General features: G+C 33.5%; 1 protein-coding gene across 1 annotated transcript in view; it reads left to right on the forward strand.

Moving 5' to 3' along the window:
• The window catches only part of LOC134257058 (uncharacterized), a gene marked incomplete at its 3' end in the record, with an annotated part of 39,339 nt that extends 24,855 nt beyond the window's left edge, over positions 1–14,484 (forward strand). Inside the window, exons 3-5 of the mRNA XM_062739708.1 lie at positions 12,629–12,757; positions 12,905–13,010; positions 14,378–14,484. Of these exons, the coding sequence (XP_062595692.1) occupies positions 12,629–12,757; positions 12,905–13,010; positions 14,378–14,484 (342 nt within the window). The remainder of the gene's footprint in view (positions 1–12,628; positions 12,758–12,904; positions 13,011–14,377) is intronic.
• Between the last annotated feature and the right edge of the window lie 2,522 nt (positions 14,485–17,006).

Genomic DNA, 17,006 nt, shown 5'->3' on the forward strand with positions numbered 1-17,006 from the left:
TTCAAGATATGTAACATTTTTTGGTTTTTCTAAATACAATAAAAACACTTTTACTTGGATTATAATGGAGTCTCCAGGTAAATGCATAGTTTTCTACAAGGTTAAGTAAACACTGTAATGATGTTGGTGAATTGCTCATTAAAGCAGTATCATCAGCTAATAGAATACCTGGAATATGTAAATCACCCAGTAAAAGGCCTTTGCCATTTTTGCATAGCTCATATAATAAATCATTAATATACACAAGAAACATAAAAGCACTAAGTACTCTTCCTTGTCCTACACCTTGTGAGATTTTAAACAAATTGGAGTTTACACCACAAAACGAAACAAAACACTTGCTGTCATTATACCAGTATTTTAAAATTTGCCAAAATCTGGGATCTAATCCAAGATTTTACAACTTAAACAACAAACCATTGTGCCAGATTCTGTCAAAGGCTTTTTCATTGTCTAAAAATGCACAGAAAACTGGAGAATCTCTATCTACATAGTAACTAATAGCTTCTTTTAGAACATAACAAGCTGGAATTGCTCCGTAATCCTTTCTAAACCCAAACTGTAAATCATGTGGAAATGATTTGCCACTTCTAACTAAATCATCCTCAATTTTTGACAAAAGTATTTTTTCGAATAATTTACTTACTACAGATGTCAATGTAATACCTCTGTAATTGGTAGGAATACCTTTATCTTTGTTTTTACCTTTATGGATATATATAATTTTTCCTACTTTAAAAATTTCAGGTACGTATTTTTCTCTAATTATAGCATTAAAAAGTAAGCACAGTTGTTCTGCTACAAAATGACCACTGTATATGAGGTGTTCTTTGGTGAAAAAATCTGGTCTAGGAGCTTTCCCTTTTGTAAGCTGATCAATTTGGTATTTGACTTCTTCGATCGATATTACGACTCCGTCCGAGAGTAAGTTCGCGTTGTTCTGAAGATCATGGTCAATGTTCTGCACAGCTTCATCTATAAATTGTTTAAAATTTTCATCAAATTTATCTGGATGGTACTCTTCATTAGCAAGGTCAGAATAATATTCTTGCCATAAATTACACATGTCATTAATGTTCTCAGCGATTTTTCCTTTATAGCTAAGTTTGGATGGAAAAGATGAACCTGATCGTTTTTTATTTTTCCATGCTGTCCTATAGAAGGTTCCTATGTCAATTTCAGCAGCTTTGTCAATTTCGTCAAATATTGAATTGTTCCAATCTTTTTGTGCAAGTCTGTGTAGTTTTCTGAATTTACGTTTTGACTTGTTATAGCTTTCGTAATATTCATTTTGTTTATCTCTAGGTGATCCCATAGATTTCCAAGTCCTTCTAGAACATCTCATTTCATAATGGGCGTTGTTTAGCTCGGATTTTTTCCAGTATGGTTTTAAATGCGGGTTAAATTTTCCATGTGGTATATGTTGGTCGGAGGATGCTAACAATGAAACAGTAATATGGACAAGGAGAGTATCGATATTATCCTAATGCAGGGAACTTGTATTTGCTTGGTTAAAAAGATTAGAACACAAAGTTTTGAACGCTGCTAGTTTGGAGTTGTCAGCCAATTTCCATTTTGGAACGATTCTTGAATAATCGGGAGGTAACTGATCGAAAACACTATCTATGTCAATTTCACAAAGCAAGGGAAAATGATCAGAAAGTTTATAGGCAAAGTCTTGATATACTTCTTTATATTTTACTTCTTGAGAAAGACATTCAAGAACAAAAATATAATCTAAAAGTGACTTAATTTTCTTATCCTTTGTTTGAAATGTATGTTCAATTTGGTTACCAGTCGAAAATATACTGCAAAGGTTTCTGTCTAGCGTATTTTCCGAGAGCAGCTTTGATTTTGGACTGCCAGTTTTATTTTTAATATCTGTATTAAAATCACCACATAAAATTACAGGACCAGTTTCACTAAGTTCATCAAACAAGTCGAATACATCCTGCATCACACGTTTATATTCCTCATAATTATGGTTTGTTGAGGGAAGGAGACATCCTATAATAAAAGTTGATTCGATCCGTAGGTAATTTCAATTCCCATTATTCTTTCATTCGTTGTCTGAACACCCTTTATAGAAAAGTCACTGTCATTTCGAATCAAAAATGCAGTTCCTCCTCTAGTGATGTTATTTTTGGTTGTTCCCGGTGTTGCTAAGCTTGTTATATTATCCGGCATGGATGTATGTAAACATGATAAACAGTTTTACACTTATATCACCGATATAATTGTGAAACATACTTAAATACAGTGGGAACCTTGACAGTTATCTATTATGAAGGATCAACAACATTTTTCGCATAATTGTGTTCTCTATTTAAAAAACATATTTGTATTGAAAACGTTTATACTTCATGTACTACTTGCATGCATGTAGATGTACATTGTAAGCTATATATTGACAGAATGTTTAGTTGTACCAAAACTGATTTTAAGAGCCTAGCCTTAAAAGTCTTTGTACACAAAGCAGGCAATTGTGTTAAAGATACTTTTATAAGTTAAAAATCATTACAGAGATAAATCTCTGTGATACAACTACAGTAATAAACCCTGAAGAAAAATAATGTAGTAAGTTTCTTGGATTTCTTACAAATGAGCATCTTCATTTGATTTGAATCAGACATTGATTCGTATATTGCATGTGTACGAGTTTCCGATCAAGGTAACTTTAAAAGACGAATAAAACATACTATTGAAAGTAAAGAACGTCTAAGTCGATGTATTCCAGTTTTAATTTGGAGGAAACTTTTAAAAATGATTTCAGAACAATTTAGGCTTTTTTTATAAACCATTTCTACGGGCATCGTGCATTTGATAATATGTAAGGTATATAATATACGTTTTATCAAGTCCTCCTGAATTTATAAATTGAAGAATTGCATGTAGTTATTTATGTATTTTAACTATATTCGTATTACGTTCATTGAAATATTGTATGTATTTGACCCACGAGTACTTAACGTTACATCAATTATATTTCATTTTTCGCAAAAAAACACCATTCTCCCCGTAGTCTACAAAAAATATATTACTTTAGCACAAATTTGTATTATGTTTTTGTATTTTTACGAAAGGTTCTGCTGTTGTAGAACTTGATCTTTATTGTCTCTATTGTAACCATTTTATGCTAAAAGTGAAAAGCGAAAAGTCTATACCTTTTTCGACATTGTTTGTGACGTCACAGTTACGATACATCATAGGTTCGACGTAATAGAAAACTGTCACGGCACTGTACGTAATTTGAACCGGAAATCTGTACGGCAATGAAAAGTAAATATCGAGAATATTTTGTGAAATGCATTTGTAGTTTAGTTACTAAAACGGGTATGCTATTTGATTTATTTTCATTTATTATTTTCTTTTTCAAAGACAGTCAGCTATATACGTATCCCAGTCGGCCTTTCCTCTATCATTTGTGACAAAAATAATGCAACAGAACAACAATAAGCTGTATATTTCAAATCATAAGATTTGTACAGATGGAAAGTTTACCTCCTAAAAAACTTGAAAAGTGCTTCTAAAATCCCGATTAAGGCATGGTTTTACAAAAAAAAAAAAAAACGCGGTTCATATGTATAAATTCAAAACATCTGATTCATGCGAATGTGCGGAATTATTATTTTACTGACGGGACATCCGGAATCTAGCAGCACTTTATAGGCAAAATAGATGTTTTTCAACAATATTATTTACTCAATTACTCCGGGGTATTGTTGCTCTTTTAGCTTTTTAATTAAGGAAAATGTCGCTTTATTAATAGAAGTCACGTGATGCCGTGTTGGTCGTACACGTCTTTGCATTAGACAATCTCTATATGTAAAAGATAATCATAGTTTACGTTTATTAGTGGTTTTAGTAAATTACAAGTGGTTGTCGTTTAAAAAAAGGACTACATTACGTGGACCATATGCATGTGTTTCTAAACGAAATTCCGTTCCAGACAGTTTTCCATTATGATCTGCCTAGTCTGACTGATAGTACTTACACATATAGCAAAACTGTTAAATGTTATCTCCGATTTGCCTATAGCTATATAGTCTTGTCATTTAATAAAAAAAATTGGGCTTTACGCAGGGGGGATAAGGAAGCATACGAAATATTTTACCTTGTCTAAATCAGTGCTGCATTATGACGTCATAGTAGTCGAGATGACGTCAGTTTAAGAAATCAGGTTTTTGTTATATTGGTTTAAGCGATGTAATTTAACTCTAGAAAATGATAAGAAACGTGTAAACATTAACAAAAATAAAATGTTTTTATTTTGTTATGCTGTAACAGTCATTATGATTGAAATCTACCACCGATGACGTCATATGTGTACATCAAGTAACTTGGAAATTGATCATGTCGTGTAAAGAGAATTTGGCTAAGACGGCATGTTCAAACATACGTTAAATGGAGTTTAAAAGGAAATATCGGAAATATTGTGTTTAATTCATATGGAGTTCAATTAATTAAACAGGTATGTTAATTTATTTTCATCGATTATATTCTCTTTCGAAGACAGTCAGCTATATTACGTTTCCTGGTCGGCCTATCGTCCGTCATTCTTAACAAAATAATGGAACAGAACAACAATAAGCTGGATATTTCAAAACATTCGATTTGTACAGATTAAAAGTTTGCATTTTGACAAACTTTGAAAGTGCTGCTAGAATCCCGAGTTAAGCATGGTTGTATGAAAAATCTCGATTCATATGTATTCAAAACAAAGGGTAAGGTTTCGTGCGAATGTGTGGTATAAATGTTTTACGAGAAAATAGTGGGATTCTAGCAGCATTTTCTGGATAAAATACATATTTTTCAGCTATATTACATGCTCAAAGAAATTATCCAACTCCGGGGTATTGTTGTTCTGTAAGCCCTTTTTTACTGAAAATTTTGCTATTAATAGAAGTCACGTGATGCCGTGGCGGTGATGCACCTCTTTGCGTTAGACACGCTTTTATCTGTATGCAATAATAAATAACAGTTTACGTTTATCAGTGGTTTTGGTAATTTATTAAACTAATTTTTCTTCAAAAAGCCTAATTTTTCCGAGAAATTACTTATATGCTTCCTTAACATACCCGCGTATTGATACGTGTAACCCATAATGGCTGGGACTTTACATCTGTTCTGGATTTTAACGGAAGAAATCTACAATTGGAGAACATATCTGATGATACACGTGTAGCACAGCTCTGTAGTTCGCAGATTTTTTTTCAGAGCCTCCCCCCATAAACATGGAAAACCGTTGCTATAGGCATGTATCAAGCTGTATTTGGATTGCTGTATATCAAATTATTTTTGCAAGTCATGATGCACAAAACAAATGCCGAAGAAGACTTATTTATTCTATCTTTTAAAACCTAGAACTATTCGTTGAATAAAGATCTTAATTCAAGTTGTTATTCTCTATTCTGCAAGTTCTTCCTAATTTTAAAATGCATCTGTCGTAGAATCGATTTTTAATTTCTATATAAATGTGTATGCATAAGAAAGAAATTCGGATTTTCCAATAAATTAATAAATACGATATGCAGATTTAAATGCGAGATTTGCCGATGAACATGGTATATTCTAATTCAAATAGGGCGAATTATTCTACGGGTAAGCTGTCTTATTAGGGGAAGGGGGCGAACTCTCCAAATCTTAAATGCTCAGGCCTTTCCGACTTGCAGAAGTTGTTATTCCGAAATATTACGGAAAGACCCCAGATGACTCTCCAGCATTCTCGCTCATGCATAGCCTGACGCGTACGTATGCCCATGGATCCGGTTTAACTTCGCTTATATATTTACTGCATGGACCTCAGGGTCCACGCAGTGAAACTTAATTTTCTTTAAAAAGTCTAAATTTGTCGAGAAATGACTTATATGTTTCCTTAACATACCCGCGTGTCAACACAGTAAATTGTTAGTATTGAAAAGAAAATCCTTTTACATTTATGGTCTAACACCTTGAAATTTTGCTTTGGAAGGTATCTTTTATGAAACTAGATTTTAGAAAGTTAACCTGGAAAAATGCCATCTTTTTAACTTGGAAAGCAGTCGAACAATTGAGAATGACTTATATAACCTTGCGCCTTACTGTTATACTCATGAACAGAAAATACAAATGTTACATAAACTGCACCGTTTCTGTTTTACGCATAGGCAAAGCTATGCCTCAAATTAAACTGATACAAAAACGACTGTCTGCATTTGACGAGAAAACATGAAAAAACATTTTGGAAATGTCAAATTCCATCATCCAAGAGCATATAAAGTACTACCAATTTAATACTACGTTTGAATCATGTTACAAGTAATGGAATGAGATCAAAATTAAGTTATAAATCACTTTCAAATATATTTTGTTGTCACCTTACACATTTTTTCATTAAAAGAATTTAAAAAGCGCGTTGAGCTGTAATAATTAGAGCCTCATCCTACAGACCCTGAGACGTGCTACTACCCCACACGCTCGCTGCACGAACGGTACACGAACGCTACACGGTTTGCACGAAACGCTGCACGGTTTACACGAAACGCTACACGGTTTGCACGAAACGCTACACGGTTTACACGAAACGCTTTGCACGAAAGGTTGCACGGTTTACACGAAAGGCTGCACGAAACGCTTTGTACACGTTTCTCACACGCTTTGTACACGATTCTCGCACGTTTTGGCCTCGGTTTGGATTTTATACTCGGAATATTTCGGGCATTATTACGGTTTTATCATTAATTAAATGGAAATCTTCCACAAAGCCACATTTAGCAGCTGTTTAATATCAGTACACTAGTATTATATAAACCGATAGAAATATTTAATACTTGCAGTTGTAATTAATTAATAAATAATTTTCATTTCCTATTTATTTATTTATTTATTTATATATTTATCCAACTGTTTATAAACGGAATGCCGATATCATGAATGACTGTTTAATAAAATACAATTTTTATATATTAGCCATTCATTTCAATGTAATATATTTACGAGTATAATTTAATAAATTAAACACAAATTCGATTTCTTACTGCAGGAAAATGAACTCATTGATTTTAAATAATATTGATTATATTGTGTTTGATTTCCGTAGGCGGATTATTTTTCTTGATTTTTGATCTAGAAATAAAATTTGCTGATATACTCTACTAGCGATTATTGATACATTTATAAAGATTTTTTTTATCTTACGTAAGCATTATCTATAGGAGGGAAACCGGTAAGGGGGAGGGTTAAATGTGACGTCTTAATATATTCTTATTCAATTTCTCGTTTTACATAAAGCTTATCAAGTAACATCAGCATGCGCGGATCTAGAGGGGGGGGGGGTCAGGGGGGTCAGGAACCCCCCCCCCCTGGAATTTCCACGGTTAAAAAAGGTATATATTAAAGCATGAGAAAAGTCAGCTTGGAACCACCCCTGGAAAACGCTGACCCCCCCCCCCCCTGGTGAACATGTATATGTGTGAAATGGGTATGAAATGTTTGATATTTGAGGCAATATAAGTCATTGACTCCCCCCCCCCCCCCCCCACGAAATAGGTAATGGGTTTTTTTACGTTTGGGCGAGTTAACGTTTTTTTTTTTTTTTTTTTTTGCTTGTCAAGAAATTTCTGGGATTGGATTTTTTTTTAACTGGGTGGACCCCCCCTGGCAAAAATTTCTGGATCCGCGCCTGATCAGTATACCCGTCATACTGTAAAATCCTTCATTTCAAAACCCGACTAAACGCATGTATATATACATGTATGTACATTTATTAATAGTCGCGGCATTTGACTATACATTGTACAACTGTACATACAATGTAGATCGATCTTTACACCGGCATTCAGGTATATTATAAGAAAACTGAAATATCTTAGATGAAATAAAAAGTACGTGATTTATAATAAAACAAATAATATACAATTATTCATGATTTACTCCTAAGCTTTTCTTACATGATATTTATGAAAAAACTACCAAATCAGTTCTGTTTATTTTACTGTTTACGGCTAGAAATTCGGATTTACAAATAAAAGATGAAATCCGCTGAATTATACATTGTACCCATTAAATATTTATAGAACCATTTTATTTAAAAAAGATAAAATCCAGTCGTTATTTTCAGGTGTCATTAAGCCGTGAACTCAACATGTACATATAGCAAAACAGGTTTTCTTTTGACATGCACTCGGAGCCCGTGATCGCTGTTGTAAATGACCTTGATCACAGTTGAAAGGCGGAAAGAAGATTCCAATACGTTTTTAAGGGGTGTATCTTTATTAAACAAAGGATTTAAAAAAGAATATAAAATTAAGCATTTACTAGTATTTAAAATAACATAAGATTGAAAGTTACAACAAAAAATGAAAGACTGTACTAGTAATTTAATTTAACCCCCCCCTCCCTTAATTTCTAAACATGTGGTCGTCAGTGCATGTGAATTAGAATAATAAAATCCATTTATTTGACAATAATGAGCAACGCGCTTTATGTATTAAATGAAACATCGTTTCAAAACTTTCTTTCACGTTTTAAATGTAAAGAGATGAGTCCTGATATATTTTTGCTTTAAATAAAAAAAAATACAGGTATTTCTTTCTTTCTTTAAGAAAAAAATATTTAAGAATCTATGATCGCATTGATAGTATATTGAATTCAATGCCCTTAAAATTGTGTACATAGTTTATTAATTTGAACACATTTTCTATAGAAGGAAAAGAAAACAAACAAATATGTATTATACATTACCGTGTAATGTCATTTTGTTGTTCCATTCTTTAAAATTCTACTCCTAAAATATCACACGCTTAACTAATTCAAAAAAATACTAATACAATTTGACATCCTGACCCATCGATAGCCATATTTAAAATGAAATGAATTCCGAATGAATCTTACACGATTCTTGCACGAAAGTCACACGTTTCTCACACGGTTCTTACACGAAAGTCGCACGTTTCTCACACGCTTTTCGCACGCTCGCTAAACGGTTTGCACGAAACGCTTTGGAGCTTACACGAAACGCTGCACGGTTTACACGAAACGCTACACGGTTTGCACGAAACGCTGCACGGTTTACACGAAACGCTACACGGTTTGCACGAAACGGAAAGCGCACGAAAGTCACACGCTTTTTTGGGGTAGTAGCACGTCTCAGGGTCTGTAACAACAGAACCCCTGAAAATCACAAATTGAGAACAGGCACACTTATACTTATCATAAAAATGTATACTATGTATATTCCTATCATACTGGTGGTTCTACATTACTGGGCTATTTCTATATTTAGGTCACCTAAGTAAACTCAGGTGACCTCTTGCTATCCGTTTTCGTCCGGCGTCGTGCGTTAACATTTTCAGCTTCTTCTTTGCAACCACTGAACCAATTTCAACCAAATTGAGCAGTAAAGGGGAACAAAAACTGTGAATTTCATGATCCCTGCCCCCTGGGGCCTGTAGGGTGGGGCCAAAACCACTGAAAATTAATGAAAATTAAATACATGAATTATGTGAAATTTCGTCTCTGGTCCTGGGAATTAAATAAACTAAGTACATAGTTATGATGGGCAAGAATGTCGCTTCCAAAGTTGTGAATTTTATGGCCCCAGGGTAAGGGGTTATGATGTTAGTGGGGGCTCTATTGATTTTATAGTGAAAATACATTAAATCTGAGAAAATGTTCTCTGCTCTTGGGTATTAAGCAGATGAACCACCTATATAGTTATGATGAGCGAGAGCCCTAATCTTCCAGAATTGTGAATTTGAAGGCCCCAGGGGCAGTGTGCAATGTGTTGATCTAGGCCTTAGGGTCAGGGGTTCATGAGTGGTAGGGGCACTACTGATTATTGCTGAATATTACTAATTGCTTGAAATGCATTTTTTGTTCCCCTACCCTGCCTATGGGTATTAAATAACCAAACTAAGCAACTGCTTTGTGTATTGTACTGATGTTAAATGGTGCCTCTTTTAAAATTGTCGGACGATGAATTAAGGTCATATGTCATTTTGAAAAAAATATATGGCACCCTGTTCTTGTTAAAATAGTATAGTTTTTTAAGGGCGAAATAATATTGAAGCTTGTGATGACATAACTTCATATTAACCTGAAAAAGTGTCAAAATACATACTTGGTTAGTTTATTTAATACCCAGGTGCTGGGAATAATATTTTCAAAGAAATAATACATTTCAAAAAAAATCTTGAACCTGGGACCATGAATTTCATGCACAATTATGGTAGGAGACTCGATGCTGTTATTTATATATTCATATGAAGCAGAATTTATGCAAAATCTTTTACGTGAAAAGAAGAAAACACTTGCTGTGGCCTTCAACTCGACATTTAGATATATCGACGACGTATTGTCAATTAATAATGATAATTTCCATTCCTACGTCGACACGATATATCCTGGTGAGCTTGAGATAAAAGAGTCCTACACTTCTGCTTCATACTTCTATATTTTACTTGAAAAAGACACTAATGGTAATCTAACAACCAAGCTATATGATAAACATGATAACTTTAACTTTTCTATCGTCAACTATCCTTACTTATGCAGCAATATACCTTCATCACCTGCCTACGGAGTATTTATATCTCAGTTGATTCGATACGCAAGAGCATGCTCTACGTATGAACAATTTCTTAAACGTGGTAAATTATTGACAAGCAAGTTGATGAAACAAGAATATCAACACTCTCGTTTAAAGTCATCATTTCGTAAATTCTATGGTCGATACAATGACCTTGTCAGCAAATACAATTTATCAATGAATGAAATGCTGACTGACGTTTTCATACCAATTGTTAGTCCATTATTTATACACTGAATTGACCACAGATTTTTTCCGTTATTTCCTGATTATGACAACGAGCACACGGCGGGTGTGACCGGTCGGCAGGTGATGCTCACTCCTCCATGGCACCTGATCCCACCTCTGATGTTTCGAAGGTCCGTGTTTGCTCTGCTCTTATTTTGTATATTTGTTTAATGAACGTTGAGATTGAATACTGTTCGTTATTTCCATATCCTTCTTCCAATACTTTGACTGCATGATGTCCAGGAGAAGATTTTTAAAGATTGCATTACTTTTAGTGTTTTTCCCCAGGGACCATGAAACGCGACAGACAAAGACAGATACATGTAGCAATAGGTCACCATCTTCACTACTTTCAGATGCTTACATGACTGTTTATTTGACCAAACAAAACTTATCTGCTCTGGAATTTTTTACTTTATATTCTCATGAAAAATTTGATTCCTCACTATGACCACACCCTAACCCCGGGAGTCATAATGTAATAAAACCTGTATCTACCCGGTCAACGATCTAAGCATTCTTCCAATAGTTCTAGAAATGAAAATAATATTTATTCAACCCTCTTATATGGGAAAACAGAGATTGAAGTCAAGACAAGTTTCCGATCTACTCCAGGGGCGTAGTATCAGGGAAGCCATGCCCCCCACTGTTTCTCCCGACATAACCTTTACTATGGAAAATGTTTACTGAAGGAAGGTTGGCCCCCCACATTTCAGCAAAGGGTAGTGTTATAAAGAACATTTACCCCAAAAAGTTTTAATTGAAAGGTAGTTGGTTTTGAAAAAAGTTAGCCACTTCCCCCCCCCCCCCCCCCCCCCCCCCCCCCCCCCCCCACCGAAATAGGATTTTCGACTTCGGGCAACTTTAAAGTTTCCTTTTTTTGCTTGTCAACTTTTTCAGGTAAGTAAAAAAAAATTCTCAGGTTGACCCCCCACTTCCAAAAACGATGCTACGCGCCTGTACTCCGCTGCACATAAACCCTTGACCGAATAGACTAAGTTTGACGGGGTTTACTGTCTCGTCATCTAGTGAGGTTACATATTTTGAACTCTCCTGACCTCTGCTATTAGCTAATCAGAGTAAACGAATTCAAAAGTGAATTCGAGTTAATATTGTTAGTCGATAATAAATTCAATATAACTCAACTAAAAAAACTGAGGCAAACCTTTAAAATGGCTATCTAATGAAGAATACGTTATTCTTGGGACTAAAACTGACGTGTTATTCTGTTTACGATGTAGTTTCAGTTTGAATAAAACAATGGTTTTGATTGGTTCATGCAAACCTGCATGAGGTCATTCAGAGAATGCATTTCTAACCCCGTCAAACTTAGCCTATTCGGTCAAGGGTTTATGTGGAGCGGAGCGGATCAGAAACTCTTGACTTGGGAAGATGCGGGATCATGAAACATCTTAAGCATAAGTCAAAATTAACATGTTATGTTTACAAAATTTTTGCAGTGCAAACAAATCAAATTGAAATGTGTTTCAATTTTGATTCATGAAAATGGTGTTTTTTTGCAAATTTTTAGATCAATTTAATGATAAATTAAAATTTTACGTACAGTTGATGAAAATTTGACTTAAATCTAAGTCTGTTTTATTATTCTGCGGCTTGGTCTCTGGGTTATAATTTCAAATGCCTTTAATATTAACTTATATATAACCTTTAAATAACCACTGCTGCCTATCTTCGTAATGATAAGTGATGAAATAGTAAGCCCCACTTCAACAAGAAATGAAGGGATCATATTTTTACGTTCTTTATATAAATTGTTCAGTCAGACAAGCTATTTGCAAAGTTATTACAAGTATATGGTGTTATATTCACTAGGGTTGCAAAACGGATTTATACCCAAATGCACTGTCGATGTATTTGATGAAAAAAGGAAAATGGAAAATACCTAAGAACATTATAAAAACATCATTTAACCAGAAGTCAATCGAATACATTTTTGAAAAGGTGTGTATGTCTTAAGTAACTGTTCTATGTAACAATCATCTTTTTTCACATTTTTTTCATTTGAGTTTCTAGTGATTTTTGTCAATTTGTTTCTTACAAGGCCGACATATTAATTTCTCTCCAATAAAACTTTCTATACACATGTAGGAAATGTCAAGTGATTTCCAAGAGGGCCTTTGGAAGGATTTGGAATTGAAGACAAGATATGCATATACGGCGCCAAAATGGAAAGGATATTCAAAAGACAAAGGAGGTACCGAAAAAGATTCCATAGATCATACATGAAAAAGATGTTTCGAGAATTCAATATAACCGAGCTTAAAAAAATCCTATTTTATCATGAATATTGTTGTGTCTCTGGTATCAATCAAAACCACGTATCGAAATGAAATTGGGTATAGACATTAACCATAATGAATATCTTGGTAAAGTTTTTTTCTGGATAAAACCGATACATGTTTGACAGGGTTTTGTCTCGTTTTATTTGGAAAATTTCATTTATTTACCGGAGGTGGTGTTAAATTTTTTCAAACATCATTTGTTAATCTTTATAAGACCTACTTCTTACATCTCTGCCTTTTCTGCCAAATATTTTTGATTCCGCCATATTTTATTTTAATTTTTTTTTCGGTAACTATGTATGCTAGAATCCAAATGCTTACCTTAACCCTTGTTGCTTAACCCTAACCTTAGCTCTAAAGAAGAAAACACTTGCTGTGGCCTTCAACTCGACATTTAGATATATCGACGACGTATTGTCAATTAATAATGATAATTTCCATTCCTACGTCGACACGATATATCCTGGTGAGCTTGAGATAAAAGATACCACAGAGTCCGACACTTCTGCATCTTACGTGGATATTTTACTTGAAAAAGACACTAATGGTAATCTAACAACCAAGCTATATGATAAACGTGATGACTTTAACTTTCTATCGTCAACTTCCCTTACTTATGCAGCAATATACCTTCATCACCTGCATACGTAGTATTTATATCTCAGTTGATTCGATATGCAAGAGCATGCTCTACGTATGAACAATTTCTTAAACAAGGTAATTTATTGACAAGCAAGTTGATGAAACAAGAATATCAACACTCTCGTTAAAAATCATCATTTTGTAAATTATATGGTCGATACAATGACCTTGTCAGCAAATACAATTTATCATTGAATGAAATGCTAACTGACATTTTTTCATACCAATTGTTAGTCCATTATTTATACACTGAATTGACCACGGATTTTTTCCGTTGTATCCTGATTATGACAACGAGCACACGGCGGGTGCGGTCGGCAGGGGATGCTCACTCCTCCATGGCACCTGATCCCACCTCTGATGTTTCGGAGGTCCGTGTTTGCTCTGCTCTTATTTTGTATATTTGTTTAATGGACATTGAGATTGAATACTGTTCGTTATTTCCATATCCTTCTCTAACACTAAGTCTAAATCTTTAGCTCGAATCCAAACACTAAAACACAAATCAAGTGAATGATTTTTTTTTCATTAAACATTTAGCAGCTTATGCAATACAAGATTTTCATAATATAGCAATTTAATGAGTTGAAAAATAAATCGTTGAACGGAATATAAGTAATTTTATACTGAGTTGCAGATGGAAAATTGAACGTTAATACTTCTGGTCTATTTGGATTGATCTTCTTTGCTCTCTTGAAAAGAAGATGCTACGAAGGTGCCAAGCAGCTTATAGAGACAGGATGTGTAAGATTTCTTTTTTTATTATTACATTTTATAAGTTTTTTGTTGGCATGAGCTTCTTTCAAAATTTGTATGACAATAAAAAAGCTTATGTACGAAAGCCTACAAGGGTCAAATCAGAAAATGAAAAAAAAAAATTAATTAAGTCGTAATAACGACTTTTTATCTCGTAATAACGACTTTTTATCTCGTAATAACGACTTTTTATCTCGTTATTACGACTTCCTTAAGTCGTAATAACGACTTTTTATCTCGTTATTACGACTTCCTTAAGTCGTAATAACGACTTTTTATCTCGTTATTACGACTTTCTTAAGTCGTAATAACGACTTTTTATCTCGTAATAACGACTTTTTATCTCGTTATTACGACTTTCTTAAGTCGTAATATTATATAACTTTGTGAAATCCGGTAATCTGATTGGTCAATACGAAGTACTTATTTTTTAATAACGACCGCTGAAAGCGAATAATGACTTGCACGAGCTGCCTCGTTTTCACTTTCGCTTTAGACAAACATGGAAGTTCGCAAGTTGTAGGTGAGGAAAATTTAAAACATATAGTGAAGAACTCTGAGACTGATAATACAAAACAATTACTAGGATATTCGTGAATATTTTTCGGGAATAATTAGCATATACCATTTCATGGTTGAATTCGACCTTTCCACTCAGCCAGCAGAGTTTTGACGCTGTTTGTAAACACGATAACGGAGACTAAAGAAAATATAGACAAGCATACCATGTAAGATTGTATTTATTCTTAGAAGACATAGGTATTTATATTTTGTCAGTGCATTCCGTCTGAGACTGATAATACGTGTGTAAATAAAACAAGTCCAAATATTGTCAAAAATTACAGATTATGATCATAAATAAATTGTCTGGTGTAAATGTGTTTGACAATTTTATAACTAATTAAACTATCGCGATTTCAGATACACGACAACGTAATACCAGCTACGTTTCCGTTCTTCTCCTGGAAGGATCAAGTTAAAAAAATGTTCCGAATGAAAAAAAAAATAAATTAAAAAAAGTCGTTATAACGACTTAAGAAAGTCGTAATAACGAGATAAAAATTCGTAATAACGAGATAAAAAATCGTTATTACGACTTAAGAAAGTCGTAATAACGAGATAAAAATCGTTATTACGACTTAAAAAAGTCGTAATAACGAGATAAAAAGTCGTTATTACGAGATAAAAAGTCGTTATTACGACTTAATTTTTTTTTCTTCATTTTCCAATTGACCCTTGTAGGCTTTGATACTTATGAATAAAAAAACATTGATAATAATAATAAAACTTTATTTAAAAAGGGTGACTCAATAAATGCGAGCACTATTCTTCCTTGAAGCCCTCTATAAAAATACATATATAAAACACAAGGATAAATAGTACATTCAACAATGTTATACATTCAACAATGTTCAACAGTATGACTCGATATACAATAATAAAACATGCATCATTTCATTACATTTGTAATAATACAGTCCACATGTATATACAATTTTGTAATAATTTATGTTGATTGTTGGTCTATTATGTATTTTCTTGACTCGATTTTAAAATTTTGAAGTGATGGAGACATTCTTATATTTAAAGGTAAATTATTCCACAATACTGCACCTGAATATTGAATTTTGAAATATTTTGTTTTTGTGCTTTGGAACATCTTCGCCGAAAAAAAATATTTTTTTGTCTTTCATCCTACATGTTCATACAATTTTTTATGACACAGTAGAAAGCAATGTTTCTTTCACAATTAGGTTCGTATTCAGCATCTTTTAGTCGGATGTGTAATTCTGCAAGAAGCGGCAGATGACTGGCAGACTAGTCAACTTGAAAGGGGTCAATTATTAAGGATGAAAACGTAAGTCTATTTTGGAGTCTTTTGCTGTGATAAAACTTTATAGAATGGTCCAGGAAACAAGTTATCTTGATGTTTTCGTCTTACTATAAATAGCACAGTATACAAATAAGGGGCCCAATGCCTTATAGGTCACCTGGGTATCATGTAACAGCTTTCCAACAATTGAATTTTGTGCGTTTAAAACCAGAGGTAATCGAATTCACAATTTTTAAAGGAGCCATCATTACTCATCATAATTATAAACTAAGCATGCTTACTCAATTTACTTAATACACAGAGGTAGTTCAGAATAACAAACAGAAAATGCACTTCCACTATATAACCAGTTTTGCATCCCATCCCCAGGAAACCATGACGATATTGCAAAATATTTCATTTTATCCCAAATTTTGTTTCAGCATAAACGGTAAATTAAGCCAACATTTTTTTATTTACTGTGTTACGGGAGCGCCGACCCTAATTTGGGCTAAAATGAAATAAAATAAAAGTCTCATTTTTCAAATGATAGCTTATTTATTATCACTGAAAAAAAGTAAACAAATTTTTGACAAGAAGACCTTGTAGTCAAATTTGATAGCTTAGGTTTGATAAGAATTTATATTAAACATAACAACTGAACAAAATGTTATAAAAAAAAAATTAAATGAGAATA

Source organism: Saccostrea cucullata, unplaced genomic scaffold (genome assembly GCF_032062105.1).
Source record: "Saccostrea cucullata isolate Sc308-1 unplaced genomic scaffold, CSIRO_AGI_Scuc_v1 ctg761, whole genome shotgun sequence".
Lineage (NCBI taxonomy): Eukaryota > Metazoa > Mollusca > Bivalvia > Ostreida > Ostreidae > Saccostrea > Saccostrea cuccullata.